At 40.8% G+C, this 19,139-nt stretch overlaps 2 protein-coding genes across 3 annotated transcripts; one reads left to right on the top strand and one right to left on the bottom strand.

The window, feature by feature from the left end:
- The first annotated feature begins 397 nt into the window (after positions 1 to 397).
- On the top strand, positions 398 to 16,117 carry smc5 (structural maintenance of chromosomes 5). The gene is made up of 24 exons (XM_012870606.3): positions 398 to 631; positions 2,361 to 2,502; positions 2,890 to 2,942; positions 3,100 to 3,262; positions 3,679 to 3,813; positions 4,511 to 4,651; positions 4,742 to 4,903; positions 5,803 to 5,874; positions 5,988 to 6,243; positions 6,366 to 6,520; positions 7,021 to 7,134; positions 7,229 to 7,323; positions 9,039 to 9,171; positions 9,353 to 9,526; positions 9,699 to 9,868; positions 10,014 to 10,137; positions 12,265 to 12,387; positions 12,474 to 12,599; positions 12,720 to 12,815; positions 12,958 to 13,062; positions 13,165 to 13,284; positions 14,208 to 14,387; positions 14,485 to 14,580; positions 14,796 to 16,117. Exons 1-24 carry the CDS (start codon positions 483 to 485, stop codon positions 14,928 to 14,930), a joined length of 3,219 nt encoding a protein of 1,072 aa, XP_012726060.2. The 5' UTR covers positions 398 to 482; the 3' UTR covers positions 14,931 to 16,117.
- On the bottom strand, positions 15,322 to 18,778 carry c1h1orf194 (chromosome 1 C1orf194 homolog). 2 transcript variants are annotated; one of them, XM_021320515.2, is made up of 5 exons: positions 18,648 to 18,778; positions 15,937 to 16,044; positions 15,735 to 15,856; positions 15,551 to 15,659; positions 15,322 to 15,408 (listed from the first exon to the last, which is right to left on the bottom strand). In XM_021320515.2, exons 1-4 carry the CDS (start codon positions 18,720 to 18,722, stop codon positions 15,554 to 15,556), a joined length of 411 nt encoding a protein of 136 aa, XP_021176190.2. In that variant the 5' UTR covers positions 18,723 to 18,778; the 3' UTR covers positions 15,322 to 15,408; positions 15,551 to 15,553. The 2 variants fall into 2 exon arrangements, with proteins under 2 accessions (XP_021176190.2, XP_035993089.1); XM_036137196.1 differs by lacking the exon at positions 15,322 to 15,408 and having other exon boundaries at positions 15,505 to 15,659.
- Between the last annotated feature and the right edge of the window lie 361 nt (positions 18,779 to 19,139).

The following is a 19,139-nucleotide window of genomic DNA, read 5'->3' as shown; positions in this document are numbered from 1 at the left end:
GTATAATAATATAATAACTCACTTTAATTATTACTGGCACTGGTGTGCCAGTAATAATTACACAGCTCACTTTCACTTGCACATAGCACCATTTGCACATTGCTTTTGCTTTTTAATTTCTGCTGCACAACACCACTAGCGCATGTAGATACAGGAAGTGAACACATTTTTTAGATTATACTTTCCATACTTTCTGCCTCATGTCTAGCTCATTACTGTCTCCTTTCTGTATGTTATGCCGCTGCTGCCCATTAATTCCCCAATTCTGTGATCGATAAAGCGCGTTTTCTCTTATTATCTAAGTGAGAAATCCTTTTACAAACTACAACTCCCTGTGCGTAGGGGGCTCGCTCTGACGTCAGCATACACGTGACCTCAGCCGTCCAATCGTCTTCCAATAAAAAAGTGAGCAAAAAGCGGGAGTGACGCCACCGGATCGCGTTTTCCTTCTACTCCCAGAGAATCGCCGGGCTTTTGCTGTCATGGAGTCCGGAGGCAGACAGCGGCTGAGCCACGCGAGCAGCCACTCACAGCCGGCTTCGACGCGCTCCGCCCGGCAGCCCGGCGGAGAAGGAGAGGCCGGTGCCTTTGTGGAGGGCTCCATACTTCGCATCACCATGAAAAACTTCCTGTAAGTTGTGTCTCCTCCGCTGTCAGTCAGCCTGCATGCAGGTGAGCGCGACGGACGTCCCCGAGCCTGGCGCGAGGCTGGGGGAAACAAAACGCCGCGCGCTCTGTGTTGACAGCCACACGCGGGGGGCCCCGCCGTTTTTATTAAGCTTTAAACTCCAAAATTAAGAAGCGAGCAGGTGGCAACAGCAACGTAGCCGTTAGGTTCCCCAACAGGCAACTGCCGTCATTGACCTCAGCCATGATCTGATTGGGTGGCCATGTTATGGTTTGAGGGGGAAGAGCACACTTAAATAAATCCTCTAATTTTAACATATTTAAACTAAGTATGCCTTCTTCTTGAGGCTAACAAGAATAGCTAAATGATAAAGTTTAGTTAGCCTTTTATTGGTTCTCAGACATGATGGGAACAATGACTGTACTGTGTTTAGAAAAGTATCCTGTAACAATTACAGCCCACTTTTCCAAGTCATACTGCACAAATAAATACCTGTAAATCGGACATAATATTCTGAGAAAACAAGTAGTCCTAAAAAAAAAAAAACCTTTTCACTAATCTATGGTTGGGTATCTGATCTGGAAGAAATCTGACAGGGTTTATACAAATATAAAAACTGTAATGCATTTATATTTAGCCCCCGTTTCACTCCGTTGCCCCTGAATAAAATCGTTAACCGTTCCTAATAGGTTAATAATCCCCTAATAGCCCTCTGGTGTGCCGTTTAACCTCAGGGTAAATCCAGCTGTTCTGTGGAGGCCTCAGAGGGTTGTTGGAGACAAATTTGTTAACAAACGGCATCATGAAAACCAAGGATCACACAGCATAAAGTTGTAGAGAGGTTTAAAGCAGGACTGGGTTATAAAACAACATATCAAGCTGTGAACGTCTCCCATAGCACTGTTCAGTTGATCATTTCGAAATTATATTTTGAATAGATTTCCTCAGAAGGATACGGTGGAGTTGTATTGGCAAGGATAAACAGGCAAAAGACTTGTGACTGTAATGGCGACACAAATGGATTCTACTAAGCATCGACTCGGGAAGGCTGAATATTAATGCATAACATATAATAACAGGTCCTTTACTGTCCCACAGTGGGGAAATAAAGGTGTATCAGCTGAAAAGAGCAAATTTCCAACTAAACTTCTTCTTATTTTTTTCACCTAAATGCATACGTAGAAAAACAACATGTTTGAAACAAGCCTCAGCCTCAAAATAGGGATTTAGGGCCATTTCAGGGAGTCATGATAACAAATAAACATTTTGCTTTTGGTTTGTTTCAAAGCCACACAGAGCGCTTAAGATGTAATTTCAAATAAGGTTACTTTAATCAAACCGCCATAGTTGTTTTTACTAAAACCTAAAAATTAACCAGCATTTTATCTATTAATCTATACTTCAGACCAGTCTACGGTATTTTAATATTTTTACATGATGGCTGCTTACGTCTGGCTAAAAGTCTCAAAGATTGCTCAACCATTGAGTCTACTTGCTTTCATTTGTAAGCCAGCAGAAGTAGAAGAGCAGCTTGAATTTCTTAGTCTGATGGCCTTTTGTTGAAGGAAAAAAAACTAAATCTTTTTTAGTTTAATCTAAAACTAACCAGACAGAGACAGCCTAACACAGTGACAGGCGTTAACCCAAGTTGATCAGCAGGGTGGGTTTTTTTTCACCTGTGCTCCTAAACACAGCAGCAAACACTTGGACGCCTGCTTTTGTCCACTCGCAGGACTTACGACTACTGTGAGGTGTATCCTGGACCGAATCTGAACATGATCATTGGAGCCAACGGAACTGGAAAGTCCAGCATCGTGTGCGCCATCTGCCTGGTTCTGGCTGGCAAGACTGCAACTCTGGGCAGAGGAGACAAGGTAAAAAGTAGAACTTCAACAGCTGCTTCAAGCGTGTCAAACGGAAAGCTGAGGCAAATGATGCAGGCTTGGTGTTGGGTGTAGCTTTTCACATAGTTGGGATATTTTACTAAAATATATTTAGCTGCTGTGACAAACTAATATTGTCTAATCTTCAGAAATGAAAGTTGTGGATGTAGAATCCAGCATGCAGCTTTGTTGGATCCGCCCTACCGTCCTCTTTCTAAAGGAAGGACGACAATATGGATATTATTAAAAAACCACCGTAACATTTACAGATTAAAACGACGTGTCAGCCACACTATAATCTACCACGGAGGGAAATAAATTTGTTGTAGTCCTGATAATGGTTATTAATGGATTTATTTCTTTATTTTTGTTGTCTAGGTTGGGCTTTATGTCAAACGCGGCTGTCAGAAAGGTTCTGTTGAGATAGAACTGTAAGTGATGAGAAACTAACACACTGCTAGCGTTGCACTTTTTGTGAGAAAGCCCCAAAGAAAAGTCTTGTGGGCTCGTAATTAATCGTTCACACGGCCAAATCTTCATGTTCTGTGTAATCAGACTATGTACAAGCACGTCATTTTATTTCTAAAGGTACAAAAACGGGGGTAACCTGGTAATTAGCCGAGAGATCCACGTGGAAAACAACCAGTCGCTTTGGATTCTGAACGGTGGCATCAGCAACCAGAAAAAAGTGGAAGAGGAGGTCAAGGCTCTCCAGATCCAAGTCAGCAACCTCTGCCAGTTTCTGCCTCAGGTAGGTAGCAGTGTTGCCAAGTTTGTTTATTGTAAGCGCCTTTGGGCTTTTCTTCCTCTGTAGTTGTTTGCAAATTTTGTGAGATAGGGGTTGCGTTTTTTTTTTTTTTTTGGGGGGGGGGGGGGTTGTTTTTGAATGAGAAATTTTTCCAATTGAAACCAAGTTTCCTGGTTTTCATGCGCACGTGTTGAGAGCCATCCAGTGATCTGGTCGCACCGCTGCACCACTACCAGCAGCGTCAGCGTGTGGTAGTGGTGCAGACTTCAATGTGTGGTATCAAAATACCACACATTGAAGTCTTTAGCTGTGATATAAGATATGTGGAGAAGTCCACGAGGTAGGGACGTTTTTGTGCAGCTCTGTATTTTGTAGGGTACCTAATTTCCCAACATTCTTATCTGACTTGCTTGATTCAGGAAAAAGTTGGAGAGTTTGCAAAAATGTCAAAAATCGAGTTGCTCGAGGCGACTGAGAAGTCCGTTGGGCCACCAGAAATGTACGAGTACCACTGCCAGCTCAAGAACTACCGCAACAAAGAACGAGAACTGGAGGTAAGCTATGTGCTCAGTTTCACAGAGACAGATGTTTGCCAGTCCATATTTTTAATAAAATAAAGAAAGTCAAGACCAATATTTCTTATTTTCCTCGTTTGAATATCTCTCTAGATCAGGGCCTGCATCCTGCGGCTCTTAATAACTGTGGCTAAAAATTATGAAGAATCAGCTGCAGTTTTCTAAATAGAGACACAATACCAAATGCAGGTTTTAGTTTTTTTTATTGAACAATTGCATTGACTTTTCACACCAGAATGACACTAAAAGCATCAGTAATGTGTTTTAGATTTATTTTTCTTGTTGTTGTTTGTAGACAATGTGCTTTTTCATAATTTATGACAAATAACATGCCATAGTGAAAAATATATCCATCCTCTTATATTTGTTTAGTTTTTTTCCTTCATTTTCAGCCTAAAAACGAAAATAAAATTGTGGTTCTTTATGAACGAAGACACATTTCCTGCTGAAGATATTTATCTTAAATTATAAGTAATCTTTTCTCAAAAAGTCACGTAACATTACTTTAGTGCAGATCCCTGCTCTAGATAATCCTCTACGTCCTGCACGTACGCCGTCACAGTCAGTCACACTGTAGTCTTACAGGTTGTAACTTTCCATGCTAGTTACTGTCATAGGATATAATTAAAGCTGTGGGTCGGGGTTTCTGATATCGCTGGTTGCATTTCGTTTGCAGAACGTTGTGAAGGAGAAGGCAAGCTTCCTGGAAAAAGCCAAGCAGAGGAATGAGAGGAACAAGCACGACGTAAATCGTTACTACGAAAAGAGAAGGCACCTGGATGTCATTGAGCTGCTAGAAAAGAAGAAGCCATGGGTGGTGAGTTGTTGATGCGATGCACGGTTCACACGAGGGAGGGAGAAATTGAAAAGTGGCGAAGTAGCTGAATCTTATCGGCTTTGGGACTAGGAGTACGAGACGGCGCGGCTCGAGCTGGAGGGCGTGAAAATGGAGCGGGAGGAGGCCAGAAAGCAGATCTCCGCCCTGAGGCAGGCACAGGCGCCCATGTTGAAGAAGATCAAGCAGATTGATGACAGGCTGAAGCCCATTGACGACCAAATGAAGGCTAAGGTAAAACAGTCACTGATGGGACTCATCATTAACAACGTTAATGATGAGTTACGTTAAGTTTTTTTTTGTGGCTGTAATGATGCCTTTTATTTTAACTAGAACCTTAATTCTGTAAGTACGTGCTACAAAGTAACCAAGGATATTTTGAAGAATGTATGGGGGGTACAATATGGAAAAAACAATTGTAATTGTATACAGGGTTCCTGCGGATCCTTAAAAAGTCTTAAAAGGCATTGAATTCTGTAATATAAAACTAAGGCCTTAATTGCCATTAAAATGTCTTAAATCAGTCTTTCTTAGGTCTTAAAATTGTTACCAGGTCATAAATAGGATTTTATTTTTGTAATCCTTACCAAACAGTAAAATAATTGACACAATTATATATTTTTTTTAAATTTACTGAACGGCTCAATGTAACCATTATTGGTTCCGTCCCGATAGCGGAACCAATAAAAACTGTTGCGGCCGGACTATAGCTGTGAAAAAGAGTTGGCACTGATTTATAGTTTATTTTAGTAGGGAACAAAACAAAGTTTGTGAATTCAGTTCAGTAGTTGTTAAAAATATATCTGTAATTTGTGTGTTTTTTAGCTTTCTTCCTATATAGAATGTTTTTCAAAATCATTAACATGTCTACTGAGCCAGAAAGTAATGGTTTATGTTAAAATAAACATTTGGGTGAAGTTGTCGCAACCAGGTTTATCTTGTTTATCGTGAAGTTGGTCTTAACTTTTTATTTCAAGTGGCATTAAAAAGTCTTGAATTTAACTTGCCTTATGCTGTAGGAACCCTGGTATACATCATCCATCCATCTGACATTTTTTTCCTGTCTAAGAATTTGTATTTGTCTGTCTATAATCTTTGATCTTGGTTCTCATTAAAAAGAGGTTGTTTTTCAGACTGCAGCAATCAAAGACGCTTCTCTGAGGTGCAAACAGAAACAAGATCAGCTGGACTCTAAAAACAAAGAGGTAAGACTGCTTCTCCAAAGTCAAAAGAAACGTCACCTGTCTGATCTTTAAAAAAACAACAACAGAAAAAACCCGAGCATGAAGTAACATTCATGGCTCGCCCTTCTCTACAGATCGACGACATAAAACAGGACCTGCGCCTGAAGCAGACTGAAGAGGAGGACCACCAGAAGCGGATCAGTAACACCAGACGGACCATTGAAGACCTGAAGTCGGAGCTGGCCAAGATCAGCGACCAGCCAGACGTAACGCCGCAGATCAACGCCGTCAACGTGGAGCTGAGGCGTCTCCAGATGGAGAGAGCCAAGATCGAAGGAGAGAAGGCTGACCTGCGCCGGGAGAGCGACAACATCACTGCTGAGTCCAGAAGTCAGATTTCAACTGATGATCCACATTTGACAATATATATAAAAAAGAATAATTACGGGCACATTTTTAAATGTTGCACAACTTACATTTCTTATGAAGGAATTTTTTTTGTTTATTTGTAGTGTTGGAAAGGAAGCTGAATGACATGAACAACATGATGAATGCCAAAGAAGACAAGCTGCGATCCCGCCACAAGGACACGCATGTTGCTGTCCAGTGGCTAAGGAAGAATCGAGAGCTGTTTGAAGGAAACGTCTATGAACCCATGATGCTGGTGGTGAGTCCCACAAGTCCAAGCGGGGAAAAATAGTAGCTAGCCAAGCCCAATTTATTTCTAATGTGTGTGTGTGTGTGTATATATATATGTATATATATATATATATATATGTATATGTATATATATATATATATATATATATATATATATATATATATATATATATATATATATCTATCTCTCAAAAAGGGCATTCAAGAGTTTCCAATGTTTGTTCTTTGATGATAGAAATATAAAAAATGTACACAGCAAATACTAAAGTGAGGAGTTGAACCGTGTGAAATCTACTGATCTATATCCTTAGTTTATGAAATAAAAATCAGATCCAAGGGTTTTCCTGGTTTTATTATCTTTGAGTAAAAATCAACTTTAGTCTCTGGTATGAATTTATTTTTGCTAAATGCACTCAGAAGAACATTTAAGTTGTAGTTGAGGTCACATATTTGAGAAAGGGCAGGTTTCTGGTGTTTTTAATTGTAACTCTGCTTTCCGTCGCGCAGCTCAACATCAAGAATCCCGACTTCGCGAAGTACGTGGAGACCCACATCTCCTTCCACGACCTCCGAGCGTTTGTCTTCCAGAGGAAAGACGACATGGAGAAGTTTATGACTGAGGTCGGGGCTGCGCGCACCTTCTGAACCGCGCTGTCCACCGCTCATCTGACTGAGTTTAAAGGCATAATTTGCTGTGACCTCTCCTCGCCCCCAGGTCCGCGACAAGATGAACCTGAAGGTGAACTCCATTGCTGCTCCGGAGGAGTCGTGTTCGAAGCGCACGCCATCCCGAAACATCGAGTCCCTGAGGTGATAAGAGGATTATTTTCCTGAAAGTTAAATTGTGCAATAGATAAAAATTTAATGTAGTCACTAGATTGTATTAAATGGGCCTAAACAGTTACTTTTCTCCAAAAAAACGTCAGATATGTCTGTTTTTTTTTTTCACCTAAGTTTGACAAAATGCTCTAAGGTTGGTACGATTTAGTCAAATATGAAAGATTGAGCTAACTGGCTTTTAACCACAGACCATAAATTTGCAACAGGATTAAAGTCTAAGTTGCACGTGAAATGTATTTTAACGCAGATGCATTCAAATAGTCACCAGAGTAAAGAAAAGTATATTATATGTGAATTATGTGCGCCGTTTGGAAGTAATTTGCACCTAGAAGGCATTTTATCTTGTAATTAGTTTGGCAATATTTTTTATAAACGCTTGCTCAAAGTACACGTGGATCAGCAGATTTGGTGTGTGAAAGAAGATCCCGGAAAATATGCATATATATCCTGGTTCGCCGTACCGGTTGTACAATGTAAACAATGTGTGTTTCTATGCAAGTTCGATTCGCGCGTTCTCGGTGTTCTTGAATTGACGTCACACTTGTCGGAAATGGCCGATCGTAAACGGAGGCAGCATCAAACACGAAATACCATAATTGGTGTAAAAAAGGTGCAATATTTCATATTTAAGCCTAATTTGAACACTTTTGATAAATTAATATTTAAAGTTTACCTTGTTCTGGAAGTTATTCAACAGTTTTCAGGATATTTTTTCGGCACAAGACTTAGACTTTAAGGTCGTGGATATTTCCCTAGCCTGGTTTATCCACTCCATAGCCACCATTACCACCATCAACCACAGCCTGAGCGTTATGCTGCCACCACTCGGTTGGTGTTCTTGGTCTTGAAACTCTCACCATGACTCCTCTAACAATGCATCTTGTCATTGTAGCTCAATCTTCGTCTCCTCTGACCGTTAGATTTTTCTCCAGTAGGTGTTTTGCCCGTCCATTTGGTCCGCTGCAAACATCTGGTGTCCCTGAAAGTTTTTTATTTTCTTTGCAGCAGAGGCTCCTTTCTTGTAACCTGACCCTAGCCAAATGAATTTTGCTCCGCCTAGCTCCACTCACATCCATCTGGAACAGATCCATAGGAATGGCCTTTATTGAAGGCTGGGCCTTATCAAAAACCCTTGCATATGATTGGATAAGCCACTTGTCTATCATCTTTATCGACGTGCTATTTCAACCACTCACACCGAAGCTAACCCGTGACTCTGATGAGAGCGACGCAGGAAAAAACAAAGCTTGGCAAATCCGGTCGGGAGAAGGGCGAAAACATGGTTTCCACCAACAAAAGCCTTCAGAGCCGTTCTCTGATGTTCTTTTAATGAAACAATATTAGGTAGATTGGACAACATGGAAGAAATAGCATCAATGTTAACGCTTGCTTCCTCGATGCGAGCCGCCATTGCTGTCTGAATTAGTCTCACGGTCGCTTCTCCACTACGTCACATCTATGAAACTCCAGCCCTGCATCCTGATTGGCTGGACAATAAAATTGGTTGAAGAAATCACTCTCTATGGGAGAGGTCCCAGATGGATGTGAGTGAAGCTAGGCGGAGCGACATCCATCTGGCTAGGGTCAGGTTATCTTTCTTAGTCGTCAACCTCTAAATGCCTTTTGTGCCTTTTAGCACATCTACAGTTGTTCCTTTATGGTTTGTGAATCTTTCACATTTGCAGACGTTTTGGGTTCTTCACTTACCTCCGCGAGATGTTTGACGCCCCCGATGAGGTGATGAGTTACCTCTGTTTCCAGTACAAGGTGCACGATGTGCCAGTGGGCAACGAGCAGACCAAAGCTCACATCGAAACGGTACGTTCTACCCAAGCCTTTATAATATATTTAATGAGATTTTGGAAAGGGGGTTTTACTCGAAAAATGTAAATTAAAAAAAATTTAACCAACATGCTTGTATTTCTGTCTAGTTATCCTATTAAGATTCAGTTTTTATTCTTAGAAAGTGTCTTCCTTATTGTTTCCAATGTCCACTCAGGTGATTAAGGAGCCGTACCTCAAGGTGTTCTACACAACAGATGAGAGGTACGCTGTAAAAAAGTCTCTGTATTCTGGCAAGATTAGCACCAGCAACACTCCGATTCATTTCTCTCAGTACCTCACAATAACTGTGGACGCTGAGCAGAAACGGCATCTGGAGCAGCAGATGAAGGTAAGAACTCGCCATTAAAAGAAACCTGCAAGCAAAAGCTTAAACTTTTTCCTTCAGCTTTAGGGTTTTGGGAATGTGGCTTCTGTTTTTTGCTCGAGGAAAAATTTCAGAATGCTGATGCTTTTCTTAGGACTAAAAGTAGAGTTGACGTGTTCATCTCTGTTTCAATCAGACCTGTAGGTCAAGACTAAATGAGATTGGTGAGAAAATGAAGGCTCTGCAGAAAGAGGCTGCAGCTCTGGATCACAAAGAAAATGAGCTGCTGGCAGAGAAGAAACGTCTCTCTGAGCTGAAGGGGAAGAAGAGACAACTGGAACAGAAAATCAGCACCAAACAGGACAGGTAAGGTTTTGTAAATACTGATATAGTTTCATACTTTAATAAAAGCAGATCTTCTTTTTTTTTTTTTTTTTTTTTTAAGGTGGTATAGCTTTAAAAAGAGTGATCTTAAGAGTGATCTTAATGTCCCCCCCCCCCATGTTTTTAGTCTGAAGCAGATGGAGCATAATGTTGTCGATTTGAAGAAAGTCGAAGAGGAAACCAAAGAGAAGATCAAGGCTGTCAGTTTCCAGAAGGTGACCATAGCTACAGCAATGGTGGCCAAAATGAAGGTATGAAATATTCAACTTTGAACTGAAAACTAGACCATTCTGTGTTTCTTAGCTGTGGGGAAAGCAGGGTTTCTACTGGGTCTTAAAAAGAGTCTTTCATTTGAAGATTTGAATTTAAGCCCTTAAAAAGTCTTAACTTCATAGAATTATCATGTTCATGTTTTTTAATGGGTCTTAAATATCTAACGCTCATTTAACACTACCTCACATGCACAATAAAATGCTCCCGCGACTCTGAATTGTGCTTTAATAAATGTATCTACAACTAAAAGCACACAGCCAGCCAATCAGCTTTGGTGTTACTGGTTAGTCCATTTCACTCCACTTTATGGATCATGTGCAGAAACGACAAAAAGCTGTCGTCGTGGGAAAATGCTAATTTAGCAAATCTTGGCTGCAAAAGAACCAGTCTTTTATCAGGAGAGAACTCATTGCTAAAGTGACTGGACCGTTCGTGCTTATATTTAATGAAACTCTGAATTGAACAACTAGAATCAAACAGCTGGGCTGATGTGGACATTTTTGGGCGGGGGCCAGCGACTAAATAAAGCTTGTTAAAGTAAATGTATTTTAGCAAATGTGGTTACTGACACATTAAGTTTTTGGTAAAATGGCTTCTCAAGTAGTAACGGTTTGATCATAACATCTGTTTCAATATTTAAAAATGAGATAACCAGACAGACAAATTTATAAGGTTATGTGCAAATTTGGAAATCTTAAATACATAAACAATGTTATATGATGTTTATACAAAACAACATAATTCCAAAAACACAAATTCACGCAGAAGAAACTTTTCCAAATGCAGTTGTGTTTCTATATAAAACTTAATGAAAACAAAGACCTACAGTAGGTGATGTATATCAATCAGAACAGTGCCAAGTCCTTCCATTAATAATTAGCGATCCACCAATCCCGATACCTGACTCGCATATCGGCTCCGATATTTACTAGTCAGCTTGATCGGAAATCGGATGAATGACGCCGATCCAGCATTCCGATCCCATAATAATTTTTTTTAAATGAATATCACACACAGCAATACAGTTACAGCGACCTAGTCACTCCAATTCCATGTTTGAAATGCTGGTGATGTCCTCATGCAGAGCACACACAGCGGCTAATGATGAGCAAACACAGAGCATCATGTAGCAAGCGCCTGACCGAGCCAAGTCTGCTGTTTGGAAACATTTCAAACTTGATAGTCTGACTGCGACATGCAACGTAAAAATTACGAGGGCTGACAATAAAGTTAGTAAATTCTACACCACAAACTTAAATAAGCACCTACTAAAGCATGCTATAGAGCTGATTTATTAACATTTTTTTAAACAATGTTTATGTCAAGCCTGATGCCTTCAGTCACATGGTACACGGTTCATTCATTCAACAGTATTATCGGATCGGTATCGGCCGATAAGCTCAGCCCAGGTATCGGTATTGGATTTGAAAAAAAAACTGAATCGGTGCATCTCTATTATCTATTTATTTGAGCCAGGACCAAATGACACACCAGGCTCAATAGGTCGGAAATAACGTTATAACAACAGAGCTTGTGTATAACCAGGAAGTCTCACATTATCAAGCAAGTCTCACTGGTAAAATCTACTTTTTAATTTAGCAAAGTTACTCGTGGTGGGTACAGTTGCCATAAATTTTACTCGAGTAGCGATACATCCTAATAATATCATGAGATCATTCAAGTAAAAGGAACGATTACTTTGCAGTGAAACTACTCCTAAAATAATTTTTTCCCCCTAAAAGTTTCTCAAGTAAATTTATCTGAAATGCAACTATTTAAAGTGAGTGTGTGTGTCTCTGTGTCCCATTAGTCAATTTGATTAAATGTACTCATCTTGCGAGTAATTTTATGAATGCAATTCATCTTAGCCGTTCTGTACATCAGGATATAGGCCTTAAACTTCATTCTTAATGGTCTTAAAAAGTCTTACATTAGAGTTGGTGACACCTGCAGAAAACCTGGGAAAGGTTAAAGCGGCTCTATAAACCTGTTGATTTTCTCTCTCTCTCTACAATCCATGCATCGACACATTGCAGTCCAGCACTAGTTGTTTTTTCTTCTTCCTGTGAGCGTTAACATTTCCTCCATCTTCTCATCACCTGCAGCTGAGAGCCCAGTTGACGATGGAGAAGGTGCATCTGGCTTTGGAGATGGCGGGCTTAACTGCAGAGAAGACTAAGCTGGAGAACGACTGCAGAGAAAGCGTCTCTGAATTCAAAACCACGGAAGTGAGCGTTGCAACGCACAGTTGGATTGATGCCTTGTTTGCACCGAGGACCCGGTAGCACAGCCTTCTTGTATCCTGTCATTGCAGCAAAGATGTAGCCGCCTGGAGCTGAGGAAGGTACAGCTGACCGAACAGTGCAAAGGCCTGTTGAAGAGGGCGAAGTCGAACTGTCGGATGCAACCGAACGAGGAGTTATCAGAAGACCTGTGCCAAGTTGGTGTTCATCCTCCATCTCTGGCTTCTCCTGGAGTCTTCTTGTGATACGGCCTTTCGTTGTTGCTCTGAAAGCCTTTTTTACGGATAACGTAGTTATTAGTTGTTCTGTTAACGCAGGCTTTCAGCAAACTGCCCGACTCCCTGGACGAAGTTGACGCCCTGCTGAACGAGGAACGCTCCAGAGCCGAGTGCTTCACTGGCCTCAGTGAGAACGTAAGAGCAGAGGGTCAGAAATATGTTTGATTAGCTCTTAGTAAAAAAAAAAAAAAAGACCTTTGTCAGTGTTTGCAGAAACCTAAGCTTATCATTGTGATTGTAATGTAAGTAAGTGTGACTATTTGTCTGTGCTTTGAAGGTCGTCGAAGAGTACAACAGGAGAGAGCAGGAGATCAAAGATCTTGAGAAAGATCTTGAAAAAAAGACGGACGCCCTAAACACCTACAGGCAGAACATATCCGAGGTACATCGAGTCGCTGCAGCGGTTCTCCTGAAGCTGTGCGGTCTGCAGTTTATGTAACAGAGAGGGGCCGCGGTGCCTGCGTGCACAAATGTGTGTTTACAGGCAAGGGAGCGCTGGCTGAACCCTCTGAAGCAGCTGGTGGAACAGATAAACCACAAGTTCAGCGATTTCTTCCGCTCCATGCAGTGTGCCGGAGAGGTTGAACTGCACTCGGAGACGGAGGTAAAGGCAGCCATTGGGCTAACGGCGACCACAAGACAAAACAACTGACGACGAAGAGCTTTATCCTCACAGCTATGGGACGCTGAGGGAAGAATTAAAATCAATAACTTTTTGAAATAAATCAAATCAGAGGTTTGTCTAGAATGTCTAAATGTTCTGGGATGTTTTTCTTAAGCGACCATCTTAGACCAGGGTTCCTACAGCATAAGGCAAGTTAAATTCAAGACTTTTTAAGACTTTTTAATGCCACTTGAAATAAAAAGTTAAGACCAACTTCACGATAAACAAGATAAACCTGGTTGCGACAACTTCACCCAAATGTTTATTTTAACATAAACCATTACTTTCTGGCTCAGTAGACATGTTAAAGATTTTTGAAAAACATTTCATATAGGAAGAAAGCTAAAAAACACACAAATTACAGATATATTTTTAACAACTACTGAACTGAATTCACAAACTTTGTTTTGTTCCCTACTAAAATAAACTATAAATCAGTTTTAAAAACCACAACATAACCAGTGCCAACTCTTTTTCGCAGCTATGGTCCGGCCGCAACAGTTTTTATTGGTTCCGCTATCGGGACGGAACCAATAATGGTAACATTGAGCCGTTTGGTAAATTTAAAAAATATATAATTGTATCAATTATTTTACTGTTTGGTAAGGATTACAAAACAAAATCCTATTTATGACCTGGTAACAATTTTAAGACCTAAGAAAGACTGATTTAAGACATTTTAATGCCAATTAAGGCCTTAGTTTTATATTACAGAATTCAATGCCTTTTAAGACTTTTTAAGGATCCGCAGGAACCCAGTAGACAGTCATTACACATGCTGTTGTAGATTAGTTGAATTTTGGCTATTTCTAGTGCTAATTTGTTTCGATAAAAGCACATTTGCTGTCCCGCTTTTCTTTCAGGAGGAATTTGACAAGTATGGGATTCGCATCCGTGTAAAGTTCCACAGCAGCACGCAGCTCCACGAGCTGACGGCGCACCATCAGAGCGGAGGCGAGCGCAGCGTCTCCACCATGCTTTATCTGATGGCCTTGCAGGAGCTTAACCGCTGCCCCTTCAGAGTGGTGGACGAGATCAACCAGGCATGTTTTGTAATTGCTCAGACGTGGCGGTGTGAAATCTAACTACAGCCAGCAAAAACAAGTCCTTCAGGGGAGTCTCTGTGTTAATGTTTCCCAGGGAATGGATCCCGTAAACGAACGGAGAGTGTTTGACATCGTGGTCCGCACCGCCTGCAAAGAGACAACTTCTCAGTACTTCTTCATCACACCAAAAGTAGGTGCCGCCACTCGAGTGACCGCCTGCGTGGTAAACACGGTTTCCTGTTCTGCTGGGCAGCTTTTTGTAACATGGCCAAGCGTGACAGCAACTAAAAATCTCTGCATCTCAACGGTTCAGAGGAAAATAACTGTCGATGTGTTGTTTTCTGTCTCAGCACTGATGAGAGGCGTTCTGAATTCCCTGCTTTTGGTTTCTGCTTTTGTCTGTAGCTGCTGCAGAATCTGACGTACGCCGAGGAGATGACCATCCTCTGCGTCCACAACGGGGCTCACATGCTCGCTCCCAACGAATGGAACCAAAAGGCTTTCATCCGACGGCGTCTCCAAAAAAAGGCCAGGGCATAAACCCAGCATGGCGTAAAGTCTACGGACCGACACTGGCCTTTTAGCCAATCCGATTTAAAGCTGCAGGATGTTTAATTGTTTACATGTTTGAGTTCCAATGTTATTTTCTAGGGGTGAGATAGACGTCGTTATTGGTTTAAAGCCACAGTTTACGGTTTGGACGTTGTTACTTTGCACACAGCAGCAGTTATTACCAAAATCCCAACGAGGTGAAAGATTTTTAGCCAAATGTCCACAATGTCTGAAAAGTTGGAAGAATGGAAAAATGTAGAAAATTGGAAAAAGTGGAAATGTCATAGAAACCCTCGCTGGAAGGTTTTTTTTTTATGACTACAGCTTTATGTTTTTAGTCTTTTCTTTTGGTTTATTCATAGAAGCGATGGCAAAACAAGAAACGCTGTAAGGATTGTTTTATTGTCAGTTTAAAGAGGGTTGTTCTCGAAGCCTCGTCCTGAGCTTAAAAAAAAAAAAGAAAAACCTGTGGAGGAAAACACAAGTTTAAATAAAAGGACTTTTCTCCAGACAAAAGCAGTGGATTTTGTATTGGATCAGAGTTAGGCTTTTATCGATTTTTCTATAAGTTTTATCCGCTGTTGCTGTCAATTTAATAATTACATTACCTGTCATCTGACGCAGTGAATGGAGCTCCTCTTTGGGTCGACCCAAACTCTGATGCTATTTGCTTGTTCCTCTGCCAGCTTGCGCTGCTTCTCCAAGTTTTCCCTTTTCCTTCAGACAGATGAGAAATAATGAGTTCAGCCGTCGGAGATTCCTGTGACGCCACATCACAGCGCTGACACCCACCGATGATCCTGTCTGAGAGTTTCCCTCTGGCACAGCGTTTGATTCTTGGTCCAGAACAGGTCCTTATGGTGGTCGTAGATGGAGCTCAGGTGGAAGTCCAGGCTGTCTCTTGGAGCCTGAGGCTGACAAAGGACAAATCAATTAGCCGAAAGTGCCTCCTCGCTTCCTGCCGTGTCTGATGAGCAGGTGGACCAGGCGTAACCTGATGCGTCGCATCGCTGCGGCGGGTGCTGGCCAGAGTGGCGGTGTCGTGGAGACGGCTCCAGGGTTCGTCTGTTTGGAAGAACTGACTGGATTCATCGAACGTCCTCTGTACAAATCACAGTAGCAAAGAAACGTAACGGCATGTTCATGTAAATAAACATAACCAGTCTACAAAAAAAGGCAGCCTGGTTTTGTTCTGCTTTTGTAATAAATAAAAGTTTCCTGACGATGAATTTATTATTATTTTTTTTATTAGGGGTAATTCAGTTGCGATTGCAGTCTATATAATGTCCAGTGTGGGATTTTCTATTTCAAATTCACATTATAAACCTTAACAATGACTTTGACATTTCACATAATAAACCTGCATTATGTTAGAACACATACATGAAAATCGCCCTTTAAATGTTTTACGTAATAGCGGGTGTGCTAACAGAAATCATTTTAAGAATTTAATTGGTTGTTGGAGACCTTAATTCTAGCTGAAATTAAGTGAATGTGAATTCCCATTCCAATGCGCTGTACCACTATATAATCTGACAGTGAATGTATGTAAAGGTTATCTGTCCAACAGCCAAAATGAAGTCATCAAGACAACCATCTGGCAACAAAGTGAAGACCGGATGGCTGAAAGGTCTCACAATCAAAGTTCAGACCTCCGGCCTATTTCACAAAACCAAGATAGAGGATTAAGCCGGGATTTTCCAGATATCCTGGCTGAATCAATCCTCGACTTGGTTTCACAAAAGCCGTAGCACACCATTTACCATGATGATTTACTCTGTGCAGCCAGCCTGCTCCAGGCCAGTTAACAGGCAGGTTTAGTTCATCCTGGTGCCCTATCTGTTCAGTCATTGGTCACATTTATCAGAAACCAGTTAATTAGTTTTGTCAGTGATTGTTTCCTTATCTGTGTGTTTTTTTTATCAGCCTGCATTAAAATACCACTGATGCACACTGGTATTCAGTCAAGTACTATGATTACTCAAAAATGATGATAACCTACACCATTATTAATTTTATTACTATCCATGTGGGCATTGTTACTGCGTTTTTGAGGACTGATGTTCTGAGTTTGACAGAATGGCCTTGAACAGACTGTTCTGTGTTTTGAGGGAACTGAATAAATGGCTGATGAAGAAGTTAGAAGTATTGTCCACGAAGCTCTGCGACTCTAGGGGGCGCTGTTTTGCTGATTCCTCCAGAAAAAACAAATGTTCCCCTCAAGCACACAATATACGCAATCTCACACCCCAAAAGGAGAAAAAAAAAAACTATATAAAACTTAAGGCTCAGTGAATTAACTGTTAATGAAAAGAATATTATGTTTGATCTATTTTCATCATGAATAGGTAATTTCATTCCTTATCTGGTATTCTACATTAACTTATTTCAATTTGTTTTAGTCTGTGCTTAATGTTTTAAATGCAAACAATGTTTTTATTAATCATTAATGGCACTATTAAAATCTGATATGAGGGGAACATTGTTTTGCAAAGCCTGCTGAAAAAGTTTTATCCCTCTCTGCTGCTTCAGGAGTTATGGGTCAGCGAAACAGCGCCCTCTAGAGTCAGAATCCGATAGATCAGAGAAAATTGTTAAGACTTTTTTTTTTTTTTTTTTTTTTTGCAATTTAAGTAGCTCCAAACAAATGTGTTCTCCTTTATAATAGCAGCAGTGTTTCCTTTCTTGAGTCTGGTGTGCTTCCCAGTTCCTCATAAGGCTCCATCAAAAGATGTTGCCTGTTTGGTTTGAAGATTTGCGCATCCATTGTAGCATCAGGGAATCTGTGATCGACCTCATGGTCTTTTGTAGACAGCTGGGGACGCGCATTTAGCTGGGTTACTTACACCTGGCTTGGGTTAGTCGCGTTTCCTGAGCCTGGAGAGGGTTTTGTGAAACGGGTAAAGCCAATACACATTGATCAGGCTATGTCAATCCCGGCTTTGGTGTTTATCCTGGATTTCTAAATTTGGCTTTTGTGAAAGAGGCCCCTCGCCTGGTTAAAATAGTGTTGCTAAACTCTAAAGGAGGTGCGCGGAAACGACAACCTCCATGTACATGTACTGCATCAGTTTAATAAGAGTAGATCAAAATCCCACACAGCAATTTCAGAGACTGACCTCTTGAAGTTGTTGCTTTTGAAGGTGGTGCTACAAGCTGCACAACCATCAATGTAGCTACTTGGTTAATTCAATAAATGTATGGACATTTTCTTGTTTAACTAGAATATAAAAAGCCCTACCCTTTTAATATGTGTTTGAGTGATCAATGTTATCTTTTAATAGATAAAACGAAATAAGTGATTTTGTTATTTAGTTGGAGGAAGCATAAAGAACTAAATGGGAAATCCAATGTTCTAAAGTTGTCTGCCAGGCTAAATTATGCTGGTAACTGGAAAATCCTCACTAATAATGCTAGCTAGCTGCACAGGAAGTGGAACAACTAACGAGATATGCATGGTTTTGTTTTTAAGACTCCAGAACCTCAATTTGTAATATTCGTGCAAAGTTATGGAAGAAGGTCCATATTCTGTTTTTATAGAATCGAATTTGGTGAATCGCTTCATCCAAAAGTCTGCCTGATAGAAATAACAATATTAAATGGAAAGCAAACGACGCTACATTGGAGTAATAACCGTCCGTAAAAAACAAAACAAATACAAAAAAAAAAAAAACCCGTCCGTGTGAAGCTGGAACCTGAGCCCACCTGCTGAGGCCTGTAGCCGCTCAGAGTGAAGTCGTTCTCCAGTTTCGGAGAAGGAAATGGATCCCGCCTCGACATGTTTAGCGGTATAACGCAGCCATAAACTGCCTGCACGTAGCTGCAGGAACCAGAGCGCAGTTTGGTTCTCCGGCGCCGCTAACGCTGACGTTGCCTAGCAACAGCTGGTTTCCGGTTAGCCCAGAAGAAAGACAGAATTTTTTACAAACTAACTAAATGCTGTCGTTTGCTTTTTCAAACCCATTTCACACCGTTTGTTCTAAAGTTAAAACTAACCCACGTTTATGGCAGGCCGTTGTAACATAATATGAGCAAAGAACACTCACATCACTAAGAAAATAGTCCTCCTTCTCAAAGTTATTTATCTTGTATATATTTAAAATGTAGGTGTGTTTTACTGGATATTTGAAAATATATTGTTGCATTCCCATTCTTACGAATGCACCCATACAATCTTTATTAGTAGGTCTTTCAATA

This window comes from Fundulus heteroclitus, chromosome 1, assembly GCF_011125445.2.
Source record: "Fundulus heteroclitus isolate FHET01 chromosome 1, MU-UCD_Fhet_4.1, whole genome shotgun sequence".
Lineage (NCBI taxonomy): Eukaryota > Metazoa > Chordata > Actinopteri > Cyprinodontiformes > Fundulidae > Fundulus > Fundulus heteroclitus.
The sequence above is the reverse complement of the archived record's forward strand: the minus strand, read 5'-3'. Positions and strand labels throughout refer to the sequence as shown.